The following is a 15038-nucleotide window of genomic DNA, read 5'->3' as shown; positions in this document are numbered from 1 at the left end:
AGTCATACAAATGCTAGGAGACAACTAAGATAACTTCAAGTCTTTTCTTTTCCAGGTTAAACATGAGCTTCAAATGATCTTTACAGTGTTATGATCCATAATTCCTTTATCATACTTGTGATCCTCCTCCTCCAGGTGAGTTCCAGTTAGCTCAGCAAATATCTTTCTGAGAATATCATCACCAGAAATGAACAGAATGCTTTAGATGTTATTTGACTAGGGCAGTGTATATTAGAACTATCAATTTTCTAACTCCAAAAACTTCTTCTTCAACAAGTTTAAAACAATTATCATTTCCTCCAAATCTGCCCCACATCCTGACTTGCCTAATTCAATTCAATGAACATTTATTAAGCCCCTACTATGAGGAGGGCACTGTGGCTGGTACTGAAAAAAGACAAAAATATTCTACTTGTTGCCTTCAAGAAAAATACCTCCTTCAGGCTTTAAAATCTAATAGTCCCCTATGAATTCTCCATTGTTCCTAACATCCAATCACCTTCTAAGTCCCTTTGATTTTTCTTCTATTATGTCACTCATAACCAACCCTCCATTTCTAGCTTGCTTGCATGCTTCACATAATTTCAAATGAAGAAGGAACTTAGGAAGTCACCTAGAAAAAGTCAAAATTGTCCAAGAGTCTTTTACCCGCTGCTATCAGATTAATCTTCTTAAAATGTTACTTTCATTACATTACTTATGAGGTAAAAGTTTCAACTCCTTTGTCTCCAATCCAACACTTTTTTCAATCTAAACCAAATTTATATTTCCTGCCTCATTTTTCCCACTATTGTTATGCCAATGCTACCCAGCTCATTTTTCAGACAGTCTGTGTTCACCTGTAATAACCACTCACCCTGCCTGGGATTGCATCCTCATCCCCAAAGCCTTCCTTACATTCAAAGTCCCAATCAAGTCCCCTCAGGATTTGCTCCTCCCCCAAACTTCTGCATAAATTCTGTCTATACTACTCAATTGGAATTTATCAAATACTTCTGTCTGTTTTTTGCTATATTTTATGTATAAATATTTTATCTCCATGATTATTTTTGTAAGATTATTTTGCTACACTGCCTAGTGCCTGACACACAGAGGGTATGCACTACCTAAGTGACCAGCTGATAATCATAACTATGAACAAGAGACTTACAAGACACTTATCAGTCATTTAAAAAGCACTTATTAAGTATCAACTATATGCCAGTTACTGAGTTGAGTGGGAATACAGAGACAAAAATGACAATATAAAATTGTGGACATGCTAATGTGGAATTTTAACATGGATGTGTTATCAAGGTAAAAAGGGAGAGAAAAAGAAATATTTACCAATGAAAAAGTAAAAATAAAAATGTTAAACTATTTTTTATGATTCATATAGAACTGCTCCAAAATTTAGGCAAAACCCACATGTTCCTATAACATATACTTGTAAATTTTTAAACTGCCTTCAATTCACTGAAAAGAATTTCCCATCTTACCTTCATCTATTGATGCTTCGCTACTATATCCATCATACTCTGCAGACAGAGGACTATATTTTTGTCTGGTCTCCCAAACATAATTCTTTTGCCTTCCACCTGCCACTGACAGCCGGGAATTATGTGTCCTGGACAATGCTTCATGGTATTTACCCAGTGCTTCATCTTCACTCTCAGAGGATGATCCATGGTGATCTTTATCCATGTATGTATTATCTATTTTGAATAAATAGTAGTAGAAAATTGTAACTTCCATGTAAAAATGATCATAACTTAATGAAAGTACTTTGAGTAAACCTGAATTTAAGTAGTTTTCAGAAACATGAAAATTTTTATTATAAAAGCAGAGGGGTTCATGTTAAAAAATTTATTCTAAAAAAGATTGTTTTCATTCTTACTATGTTAAAAATGCTGATTATAGAAATTTTCAGGAAATACTTAAGAGTAGGGTGACATATCTACTCATTCTTCATAGACATGAAAATACCCTAGTTGGCTTAATCATCTCAGGCTACTATCTTTTATAACTTTCACATCAGCAATAAAATCTCTTAAGAACTCTATACTGGTCCCTTAATCTTAGATTTACTAAGGTAATAAAAATAAAATAGCTGACAGGTAGCAAATAACTGGTTAAAAATGATTCAGCACACACAAGGTAAAATGCAGCTTTCATTTTACTCCTCACTAGGACAATTAACCCAAATTTGGTTTGGGTTTTTTTTTTTTTTTTGGTTTCCATATTTGTGTTACTAAATGCCTATAGGATAAAGCATTCCATTTCCTTAATTCTCCAACTGACTTCCAGTTTCTTTCTTCTTCCACTTTAAGCAACAATAACATTTCTGAAATTACCCAAGGACAGCAAACTAAAACATAAAAAAATTTAAATTCAGGAAACTAATGGAAGAACATTCTCCAAAAGTAATCTACTCCTCTATCTGGCATTCCTTCTTATAGTAAATTTGTCTTTTAGTAACCAGTGTTTCATTTTAGATCATATTTCAAAAATTCGATGAACATTTATTAAGAAACTACAATACGCAAGGCCACTGGTTAAGCACATACATGGTGCTATGAATATTAATACATATAAAAGCTAACAATGATAATGCTTTTAAAGTTTTTGAAGCTCTTTACCCACAGTTTCTCATTTAATCAACACAACTTACTATTATCCCCATGAACAGATAAGGGAAATAAAGTTGAGAAAGTTTACATGACCTGCCCATAATCATAAAACTAGAAAATGAGGTGAGATTTGAAACTAAAATACAAAGATAGATATGATATAAACTCTGCTCTCAACAAACTTACAATCTTTTGTAATCAGGGAACAATACATACACAAATAACTAAAATACAAAGAAAAGTGAGGGAAATGTAAAGGTTAAATGTAGGCAATTGTTATAAAATATATAAGGAAATTATATTCTAGTGGAGAAAATTATCAGTACAAAGAAAAATGTTATAAAATTAGAATAAAATAAATACATAACAATTTAAAGTAATATAAAGTCAGATGAGAAAGAAATTATTTCCAATTTGGGGGACAAGGGAAAAGCTTCTTATATGTCTACCAAAAAATCCTCAATATAAGATTAAAAGAGTGAATTATATGTATTAACAGACAAATATATATATTATATATAAATAATATATATGTTTTTGAGTAAAGACGTTTTTACACTGAATAGAACGTTTCTTAACAATTCATACCAAAATCATTACTAACTAGATTGTAAGATTCTTAAGGACAGTTTTTTATGCCTATTCATCTTTGTATCCTACACAGTACTTTAAGTGCAAACCTTGCACAGAGAAGATAATCACTAAATATTTATTGAAGGATCAAGCATAAAAATAACTTGATATATTTATAAAGATGTAAGAAAGAAAAAATAAATTCACAAGAGGAAAAAAGTTTTTATTCAAAAGAATAAAGTAAAACTTTGAAAAGTTATTCCTATTAAGGTAACAGGTTTAGGTTCTTTAAACAATGCTCAAAATAACTGATATATTTATAACAGATTTGAAAGAAAAGCTAACACTTTAAAAATGTTACTCAATAAAGAATACTTTTTAACTTAATTTTTATTATTTTGATATACATATATATATATATGATATCAAATTGCTTGCCTCCTCAAAGAGGGGAGAAGAGAAGGACATAATTTAGAACTCAATTTTTTTTAATGGAGATATTGCTAACTATTGAGAAGAAAAATGTCACTCAATAGGAAGATTCAGATCAGTCTTAAAATAATTAAAAACACATAGAGGCAAGATAAGAAATTTGGAAAAGTCAGAAAGAAATTCGATCACCCAGATCAATGTCAAAGTACCTCACCTTTTTCTGGTACTTTCTCAATATATTTTTCAACTTTATTTTTTGATTGTCCTTTATTAGCAAAAATGATTTCATTTTTCTTTGTTTTTACTTCTATTTTCTCCTTGGAACATTGCAGAGTATTTATCTGATGAAGTTCTTTGGAATTTCCCAAACTAATTACTGAGGATTTGTGTGTAACTTTCTCACTTGATGATACTATATCTTTTTTAAAAATAGATTTTTGTGTTGCATGCCTATTAATATTCAACATATCTTCTGAAGACTTTTCGTTTCTTGAATTCTGACTTCCTTTTGTTCCTTTAACATGCTTTCCTGCTTTCTTCAAATCAACAGATACCTCTAAATCATTCTGTCTGTTTTTATTCTCTTGAGAAAAAGAAACATCTTTTTTATTTTTGCTATTTCCCAAAGATATAGATTTAGATTTAGTATAATCTTCTCTTTTGTCATTATCTGTGATATTTTTTTGCTCCTGGGTGAATTTATTTCCAAAAGTATTTTTCTGATTTCCATTCATTTCTCTCAATTTTGCCTCGTTCAAATGTTTCTTATCATACACTGAGTTTTTAAGCCCAATTTTTGTATTTCTGTCCACAACTAACGGCTCTTGACATATGTCCTGATTAAACTCTGACATTCCATTTTCATTAACATCTGCTTTCAAAAGAGAATCGCCAGCATTATTAGTATCTTTATATTTTGGTTGGTTTTGCTGTCTATCCTTCAAATGTCCTACTAGTCTTTCTTGATGCAGATCTTTATCTGTCTTGGGTGAAACTGAAGAACTATAAAACTGTGTGTGTTCTATCAGAGGTGTCGTTTTTTGGAAACTGTTATTGTTTGAACTTTGTGGTATTGTGGCATTTTCTTCCTTGGTAAGGAGAACTGTATCATCTGTTCGAAAAACTTCATCTTCTGTGCGAAAGCCATTTATCATACTTGTTACCTGTTCAGCTACAGAATCAGTTAAGTTATAACTGACCTCTCCAACGGCACTGGTCAGATCTCCTACAGCACAACTCAGATCTTCTACTGCACTACTAATTGAGTCAACCAAAGAAGACACTGAAGGCAGATTTTGCTGAAAACTTTTGAAAAATGCCATTTTCTAGCTCTCCCTTAAAAGATCCAATAAAGATTTTTTGTCGTGTTCAAAGAAAATATTATCCACCTTTGAGGAATGAAAAATTTTACATTTACTTAATTGTTGACTTTCATCAGTTTGACAGGTACAATGGCATCGCATTTTAGTTTTAATCTTCTAGGAAATCCCTTTTGAATCAAGAAAAAACATGATGATGTAAGCATCATCCTTAAAAAGTTGAATCACATTAAACACAATTTTCCTCATTCTACATCTATTACATTACATACTACTGCATTTTATTCTATATCAGCAAAAAAATTGTTAAAAAATCACTTTTATTACATATTTTCAATTTGGTTCACTCTATACTCTGATCATCTACACATGTTACTGATGAGTTTCTTGTCTCTTTTTAAAGTGGAGAAGAAATTGAGGAGGAAATTTAATTAACTTTTCACATAAAAGAAATTAATTCTTTGTCACCAAATGGCTGTTAAAATGATATGCCCTCATACCCTAGACCTGAATTTCTTCTAGGTAATCCATTGGTAATGGTCAGATATTTAGATGTGAGTCTGATTGATCCTAATCAGGTCATAAAATCTTCCTGACTTTAATATAATAGCATGAAATTTGACAAGTAATAGATTTCTTTTATATCAAAGAAACACAATGGGACTATCACCATCTATGTTTTTCAAAAGCAAGAAAATCAATCTCTTCTTCACAGAGCATTTTCCATTCTAGCTATGGCCTTGCAGAATCATACTCAACTGATTACCACATAGGAATGACTGCATCTTGGATCTAGAATGCTCAGAAGATAAATGAGTTTCTTTTACTCATGTACAAAGTGAATAAAGAAATTCCATAATTGTATGGGTAATTCCTCTTAGAACAAAAGTTCTAAAGTAAGAATAATGTCCATGTATGTTTTATTAACATTCTAGTAAACTGTGGTATTTAATAAATTTTAAGTAGCAATAATCTTATATATACATATATTGCTAAGAGGGAAGAACACTATTCTCAAAAATTAGGAGTCACACTAAATATATATAAAGAGGCAGGATCAACCAGCATTCACATGGATAGAAATCGAATCTGCTTCTTCTCCCGTGAAGAGGTCCCAAGAGACTTTCTTTTCCTCCAGTTGTGGAAAGGAAAAGGTTTGGTTAAAATATGGATTTCCTGTAAGGCCAAAAGCAAAAAGTTCTAGATAGTTATTTGGATCAAATTCTGCTTCTGGCTTAATATATATCTTTGAAAAAATTCCCTTTCTCCTAGATGAAGTTTTTAAAACACATACCCTTTCATATGGTATAAACACCCTTTCATAAAAATATATTTTTATTCCTATTTGTGCAGGACAATATCAATTACTAAGTATCTAGATACTTTTAAATAAAATGCAACTTATTAAATAGTCAAGTTAGCATTTTATCCTTGGTTCAGTGTAGGGTTGGATTTACCTTCTCATTTTGGTCTTTTGAAAACAATAAAGATCTTATTTCTATTTTGGCAATGCAACATAGTAACAATCAGATTTTTTTAAAATAGGAAGGCTATATAGTTACTTACAAATTTTATCTTGTGAATTCTCCCTTGTATTGTATCCTGAACCAAGATCTGGAAAGCCACCAACATTTTCAAAACACAACTTCTTGTTAATATAGAGAAAAAGAAGCAGCATCAAGATTATGAACACCCCAATAGCTGACAGAAATCCAACTGCCTCTGGAGATACTAGAGAGAAAAAAGTCACAGTTATTAATATTTATGCAACTCTTAAAAAGGTTACAAATAAAAAGGAAATACCAATGCATCTATTTAAGTTCATGTTTTATTCGCAGTAAACCTTTACAATTTTCAAAATCCCTCAATACTGGTACATAATTTAGAAGTTTTGACTGATTCTGATTTTTTTCATCACATGATTTGATGCTGGATAGCAATGCACTTGCCAGAGACATTTTCTATGAATTCTACTGATAGCTGAAGCATTCAATACAAAAATATAAAACTACAGAACCCACTGAGCAATATTATTATATATTTACCTAGTTAACATGGTAAACATTCTGTTATTTTCTAATTCATTAAACACAATTGGGTATAGAATTTGTAAATTTATAGATTTTTGACAAAGGTCAGATAGCACTTTAGTAATTGTCAGCTGAATAGCGGATGAATTAGAATGGAGAACAACTTGAAGCAGGGAGACCCAATGGGAGGTTACTGCAATAATCCAGAAAGAAGGCAGTAAGGGCCTGAACAAGGTAGTGATCATATAAAGATAATGGGGCAAATAGATGTTAGGATTGTGGGTCAATAATACTTGGCAAATGTTTAGCCAGTGGAGATAAAAAGCAGGAAAAATAAAGAATGATTCCATTTAGAAGAATAAATTTAATGAAGTATCGGAGAAAGGTGCAATCATTCTACTCATCTCAAAAACCACATATGTCTTTCTTCTGCCTACCAAATAAAAGTCTGAAATATTTAGCCCTCCAGAGAGGATCTGAATAGATCTCATCTGTCACTTAGTACAAATCTTAAAAAAGGCTACTTCCATGCATTTATTTTTCATGTCCTTCTCTCATTATAGAATCTTTGCCATGACTCTCTCTTCATATGTCTATCTTTCAAGAGGGAATTCAAATCTCACCTCTTCTCAGTGGTAATAATTTCCCTTCAATAGTTACTGCCTATACCAAATGATGCTTGGGAAATACTATCTATCAAGATAATGAGGATCTGCACTAGAGGAGTGGAAGTGACAAAGGAGTAAAATGGGACCTATCCAAGAGCTGCTGCAAAAGTGAGGCTGACAGGCTTTATACCCAGGGAAGGGTTGAAGATGATACCTAGGTTGTGAGTTAGGGGGATTAGGAGAACAGTACTGCTCTCTATAATAGTATGGAAGGTAGAAAGGGGGAAAGAGTTTAGGGAACAAGATAATGACTTTTGTTATGAATATGAATTTAATATATCTAGTAGACATTCAGTCTGAAATGTCAGAAAGGCAGTTGGAGATGTGAGACTGGAGGTTAATAGAGAGTTCAGATTGGGACATGATAGATGAAAATCATCTGTACAGAGATGGTAATTAAAACCAAAGAAGCTGATGAGATCACCAAGTGAAGTAAATAAAGGGAGAGAAGAGGGTCCAGGAAAGAACCTTGAGGTGCATCTCCAGTTACAAGGTATGTCCTGGTAGAAGATCCAGCAAAAGAGAATGGAATGGTCAGACAGGAGGACAACCAAAAACCTAGAGAGTGGGGTCTCAGAAACCTTGGAAGAAGAGAGAAGAAACCTAGCAAGGAGGAGAGAGAAAGGAATAATGCCAAGGTTGCAGATAGGTCTAGGAGAACAAAGACTAAAGAAAAGTAAGGGAATTCAATCTCTCCAAGTCTCAGGGCTATATTCTATGTATCCTTTTGCACTAACTCTACCATAAGTCTGGAATGTACTTCTTTGTTGCTTCTACCTCTCAGTAGTCCCTCTCTTCCTTTATGAAGCAATTTGGGACTCATTACCTTCATCAAACTTCCTGATCTTTCCAATGACTAGTGTCCTCCTTCTCAAATTACTTTATATTTAACAAATTTTTATATATATATTTATACTTAATTCATTCCATATTTATGCTATAAATGTGTACTATATATCTACATACATACAAATATGTACTATATATCTACATACATACCAATATAACATACATATTTGTCATTTCCCTCATTAGTATATAAGTTCCTTATTAATAGAAAATATTTCATTCTTTGGTCCTGTATCCCTAGGACCTAGCACAATGCCTAGAAAACAGTAGCTGCTTAATAAACACATGTTGAGTAATTGAAGATGATAACATAGTCCAAAAGCACCCCTTCTCTCTCCAAAGAGGTTCAATTCTGGATCTCCCTTCTTTTTCTGAGAAGCTAGCACTGCTCAAGAATTACTCCTCTCTCTAAAACTCAATCTTTAAGTTGCTAGTGCATTAGCAGGGTTGGTGCTTCTGGCCCTACTTTTCTCTCACAGTTGCTAGTGAAGCACCTTATATAAGGCTGCCAAAAGAATTCCCTCCTTTCTCTAAAAGTCTGGGGTTGAGTAAATGTCACATAATTCCACTCTCCTAGGGGTAATACTGATGAAAGCATCCATAAGCTTCTTCCTTTCTAGCACTGGGTCCAGCCACTTGGGGACTACAAACTCAACAATTTATCATAACTTTGACTGCTATTGCTCTTGGGTTAAAAGGTTGCCTTCTAAAAAGCTGACTAGAGGTCTGGATGGCCAGTCTGTCAGTGGAATTTATGTGAATGTAAAGGTACCTGTGAGGGATCAAATTCCAGTTTGAGATCTACCACCTTTACTTTAAAAAAGAGGGAAAAGTGGCAAAAAAGGTCAAATTTATTATTTATCCTTTTTTTCTAAGACAAAGTACAAAAAAGAAACTCTGTTCTAGTCTAAGTCAAACAATTCATCCCCCAAAACAAGCAATATAATCTATGACAGTTCCAATACTCTGGGAACTGGGATAGCTTTTACTAAGATACTGCTCCATGAAGATTAGGCTATTTTTTTCCTTATAGCTACTGAAACTGCCTGCAAAAGCTAACTGACTTAAAGGATTAAGGATTAGGTCACTGAAGTGGTTCCCTGGTCATCTAAAGATGCAAAAGGGCCACCCAAGTGCAGCAGGCCCTTCAGACTTAGTGTATAGGTATGTATACATATAAATGTAACTGTGTGTATGTATGTATATATATGTGTGTGTGTGTGTGTGTGTGTGTGTGTGTATGTATGTCATTATACCTTGCTCTTATGAAAAAATATATATTTGGGGAGAGGGTGTTGAGGTGGGGAGAAGAATGTAAGGATAGGATAGAAATCTACATAAGTCAAGTACTGTATCCTATATTTTGCTAAATCTTGAAAATTCTATTAAGTGTTTCATTATGTTCTGATATTAAACTTAAATTATCAGGGAAATATATTATTAAACAAAGAGCTGAGCCAGAACTGAATAGGAGGAAAAGAAGAATGAGTTGGACTGAATTTAGGAAATTATATACAGTTCTCCAGAATTCCTGCAGGACAAAGAATCCTAATTTTTGTCCCTCTATATGTAGCATCTACTAGAATGCTTATTCAGTTGCTTTCAATGGACCTCAAGTTTCTCTCTGAAACAGACCTATCTTTTTAATACCATTATTCTTCCATGATGCAAAATGACTGCAAGTCCTAGAATATAATCTCTGAGGAGCTGAGGTTGAAGGTTAGGATAGGTATATGCAGATCACAACATATTACTCATGAGGAATGATATAGACAGTGCCACAGAAATGTATGAACAAACAGAAAGGACTGCCCAACCATGTAGAAAGAGACTACAAGGTGGGAGGTTTGCATTCGCTATTGAGATCTACTCAGTGTCGGCTCACTGGATAAATCCACTTTGGAGGATTTACAGGAAGATATTGACCAGAGTTTCATTAACATGGAAAGTCTGCATGCACTACAATTTGTATCACTGAATGGAATAACCATAATTAATGAAATCATAGAACTATCAAAGTATCAAGAGAAATGGAAAAAAATTCACAAATGTTATTTTCTCTATTCAATATTACTTTTAAAATATTCTAAAATAAATTCCTAACTTCCAGTTTAGGCCTAGTTTGAAAAGTGAATATTAGAAAAAAATGTTATCAAAAATGTCTACAAATAAATTCTATAGTATAGTGTTAATTATATTCTCAAGTGAAAAGAAAAAATAAAGTCCTACCAAAAAGACTAAAATGCTACCTTATTCAAGTTACCTGATTAATAATTACTTATACCAACTTCAATGGGAATTCTCTTGTATCAATTTTGAAACAAGTAAAAGGTATCACTCATTTAGATAAATGTTAATAATATATTCAATAATATAATCCTAATTTATATTCTAACAGTGTTAGTAATCAGAAAACAAATTTTAGTTTTCTATATGTATGTTGTATTGATATAGAATTATAGTTAATAGAAGATAAAAGTATGAAATTAAAAGTCAAATCAAGAGTAAATATAACTTTCCTTCTAAGTTGCTGCATGCACTTAAATTCTTATTTCATTGCCTGATTATATAGTATTCTAAATGTAAAAATAATAATCAATATATAGTGGTTGCCAAAACAAAGGTAACTGAAATTACATTATCTTTTTTTTTTTTATCATGTTTTACCATTGCTTTTAAATGCAATTTGGGGTCCTTATTTAAATGCACAAATTATAATTTTAAATCAAAATAATACTAATTTCTTTTAGAAATGATCATTAGTTTTCTTGTACATAATTACTTTGCATTAAAACACTTTCTGACTAATTATAAACAAACTATATTCCATGGAATTAATCTATTCATAAAATTAAATCAAAATTTTAAAAAAAGCAACTTAAAACCTACTCTTTCTATGAATTCAAAGAAAAATTTAAAATACAATAACTTACTATTTGCAAAATGACTGCTGTAATTCTTATCATGCTATATCCTTGTTGTTCTGTTCTCCTGTCCAGTCAAACATGAAACTGTCAGGTTATCCAACCACATGACAGGGATACTTTAATTATTCAAGCCATAGATGCAATTTTATCTCCTCCACAAATTTGGGGATTGTGTGAGAAGCCATCTGAGTTTTTAAAGTGAGTGTATTTTTCTATCAGTTGCAATTATATATCTAGCCTTGAAATTTTTTATGAGTTTTTTTTTTTAGGTTTTTTGCAAGGCAAATGGGGTTAAGTGGCTTGCCCAAGGCCACACAGCTAGGTAATTATTAAGTGTCTGAGACCGGATTTGAACCCAGGTACTCCTGACTCCAGGGCCCGTGCTCTATCCACTGCACCACCTAGCCACCCCTGTAGCCTTGAAATTAATCTGAGAGTTTTAGAAATTATTTCATTCTGATTTTGACATTAGGTTGATAATTAATATGTATTTACTAAGTACCAACTATGAATCAGGAACTGTACTATGATGACTGAAAAGATAATTGCTCCTACAGGAAATTAAATGTGGATACTTATTTCCTTTTGTTGTTATTACTTAAATTCTATAAAATGACTATTTTCCAAAAATATTTGTAGAGGAATGCAGCTATATTAGAAAACTAGAGGGGCGACTAGGTGGCGCAGTGGATAGAGCACCGGCCCTGGACTCACGAGTACCTGAGTTCAAATCCGGCCTCAGACACTTAGTAATTACGTAGCTGTGTGGCCTTGGGCAAGCCATTCATCCCCATTGCCTTGAAAAAAAAAAACCTAAAAAAAAAAGAAAACTAGAATCACCTCATACTGACTAATAAAAGCACATGATTATAAAATTATTTAGTTTATAAAAATAAAATGAAAATATTCAAATTTAATAGTAAATATTAAAATTCTTGAGTAACTATGATAACCAATTTTAGGAATAATTTATCTTTATACATTTTACTTTATTGCCATGAATCAACTGAAATGGATCAACAGAAGCTTTTCAGCTAATTAATTTCCATATTTAAAGACCTGGAGTTAGAAAGACCTGACATCATCTAGCTTAACCTGCACCCATGCAAGAATCCCTTTTACACTATTCCCAACAAATATTCATCCAGCCATCAAAGTCCCAACAAAACCCATTACCTCCCAATTCAGCATTACACTTTTTGATCTTTCTAATTGTTAGGAAGTTTTCCCTTGAGTCAAAGCTAAACTTGCCTCTCTGCAACTTGCATCCATTACTCCTGATCTTTCTTCTGAAGCCAAGCATAAGAAATCTAAATCTCCTTCCATGTGGTAGACAACTATTATGTCTCCTCTTCTCCAGGCTAAATACCTCCAGTTCCTTCAACCAATCATATAATAAGTACCTTTACTATCATGATAATTTCTTCTAGATTTTAGTGTGTTAGGGTCCTTCCTAATAGTATGATAACAAAATATTATAATACTCTAGAAACCAATTCTTTTTTCTGAACCAGTGGTAAACCTATTGACTTAGAAAACTATGAACTAATATTTTGTTTTATTGTATTTTCATTTATTTTGTTAAATGTTTTCCAATTATACTTTAATCTGGTTCTGGCTATACTGGAGAGTGTTGGAGCTGTGGGTTGGACAATTTAGGTCTAGTTATCATCTGCCCAGAAACTAGGACAGTGGGGCAATCAATAAGGGGCTAGGCCTGATGGAGAGAGAGAGGAAGAAAGAGACAGGACCCAAAGTATAAATCAGGCAAGCAGACTGAAGTTAGGCTTGCAGCCAGCACTACTTCCTGTCCCAGTGCTTAGAACCATTTCTTAACCCCAAGTCACAGGTCTGGCTGCTAACTGACTTTGCCTAAAACCAAACACACAAACAGGCATATTATACTTTATGGATGGTTTGAAGAATTCCAGAAAGGATGATCTTAAGTATATATAATTTTTATCTTCCACAGTCTTTGAAGCCAATTGTGGCTCCAAACTTAGCTAAACAGTACATAATTCCACTATATCTTTCCTGGCAGCCATAACACTGTTGACTCATATTAAGCAAGCAGTCTACTAAAACTCCACATCTTTTTCACAAAACTATGGTCTAATCATGTTTCTCCCATCTTGCATTTAAGAAATTTGCTTTTCAGTTAAAACATAAGACTATATTACCTTCTATTAAATTTAATCATATTAGATTCAGCCCATTATTCTAACCTGTCAAAGAATCACAGGGCGGGGACTCCTGGGTCACTCCAACAAGATGGAGGACTAGACATTTTCTCTGATCCTCACGACCTCTCAAACCTCTCCAAAACAGAAATTATGTGCCAAAGATTAAGCAACTTCAGCTGTCTCCATGGTCTAGGACACCCAGAACCTAAAAGAAGGTTAAAAAAAACAAAAAACAAAAAAAACATGAACTGAAGCCTACCCTGAGCTCACATAGCATCCACAATCCACCCCACACTGCCCACCATGCTACTGGCAGCGAGGCTGCACGAAACAACCCAAGGACCCAATCCACAAACTTGAAACAATGCTCAACCCCACAACCCCAGTTCCATCCTCTCCCATCTTTCCAGTGCCACGGATATCTGGGCTCCTCAAAGGCCAACTTCCATAAGGATCTCTGCAGGGGAAGAGAAGCACAGAGAAGAAGGGACAAGATACATATCTGGGCTTGACAGGAAGCTCGACCTCATTCCCACCTCCCCTTCCCCATCCTATAGCTTCACAAACTCTAGAAACAAGAAAAGATACTAATTGAAATCACATCTTCAACAAAGTTTCTAGCCACAAAGTACTCTGAAAAATCAACAGAATTTCTATATAAACAATGGAACCCAAGAAAAATAATAAATGGAAATCTCATTCCAATTAACTACAAAATATGTAAAACACTTAGGAATAAAAAAATCTACAAAAGCATACAAAGGACTTGTATAGATTCAATTACAAAGTACTCCTTAAAGAAAGAAAGCAACTTAAATAAATAGAGGAATATTCAGAACTCACTACTAGGCCATGGCAATATAATAAAAATGACAATATTACCAAAAGTTAATTTACTCTTTCAATCAATGCTATACCAATCAAATCATCAAGTGGACACTCAAAAGAACTTAATTAAAATAATGATGTAATTCATTTGAAAAAAATTGTAGATCATCAAAATGATGAAAACAAAGGGTAACCACTTGCAGAGTACAAACTATATTATAAGGCAGCAGTCATCAAAAACATTTGGTAATGGTTAAAAAATAGAGAACTAGACAAGAGAAAATCAGAAATTATGGAACTCAATCCAGTATTTGATAGAGTGATAAATATATATTACATAAAAAAACTCCTTTCTTTTAACTGCTAGAAAAACTGGAAAATAGTCTAGCAAATATTAGGCTTAGACCAACATCTTATACCATATTCCAAAAATACATTCTAAATGGATATGTGACTTTAACAGTAAGGAAGCAGATCATACAGCAATAAGCAGATGTATTCTTAATCAAACAAGAGACAAGGGCAATTATAAGAGATAAAATGGATAATTTTGATTACATGAAAGTGAAAAGCTTCTATAGAGATAAAAATTAATATAATTGGGATAAAAATAAAATGCA

General features: G+C 32.9%; 1 protein-coding gene across 5 annotated transcripts in view; it reads right to left on the bottom strand.

The window, feature by feature from the left end:
* SYT14 (synaptotagmin 14) overlaps nt 1–15038 on the bottom strand; it is a 248320-nt gene that overhangs the window by 173611 nt on the left and 59671 nt on the right. For 2 of the 5 annotated variants that reach the window (XM_074222585.1, XM_074222586.1), the window contains exons 1-3: nt 6500–6589; nt 3829–5103; nt 1479–1694 (exon numbers count right to left, since the gene is read on the bottom strand). In XM_074222585.1, coding sequence (XP_074078686.1) covers nt 1479–1694; nt 3829–4936 — 1324 coding nt within the window. In that variant the 5' untranslated portion in view covers nt 4937–5103; nt 6500–6589. Of the gene's footprint in view, nt 1–1478; nt 1695–3828; nt 5104–6499; nt 6665–13632; nt 14101–15038 lie in introns of those variants that run through there. The other 3 variants (XM_074222588.1, XM_074222589.1, XM_074222587.1) reach the window with 3 other exon arrangements.

This window comes from Macrotis lagotis, chromosome 2 (genome assembly GCF_037893015.1).
Source record: "Macrotis lagotis isolate mMagLag1 chromosome 2, bilby.v1.9.chrom.fasta, whole genome shotgun sequence".
NCBI classification, from domain to species: Eukaryota; Metazoa; Chordata; class Mammalia; order Peramelemorphia; family Peramelidae; genus Macrotis; species Macrotis lagotis.
This window is presented reverse-complemented; position numbering and strand designations above follow the sequence as displayed.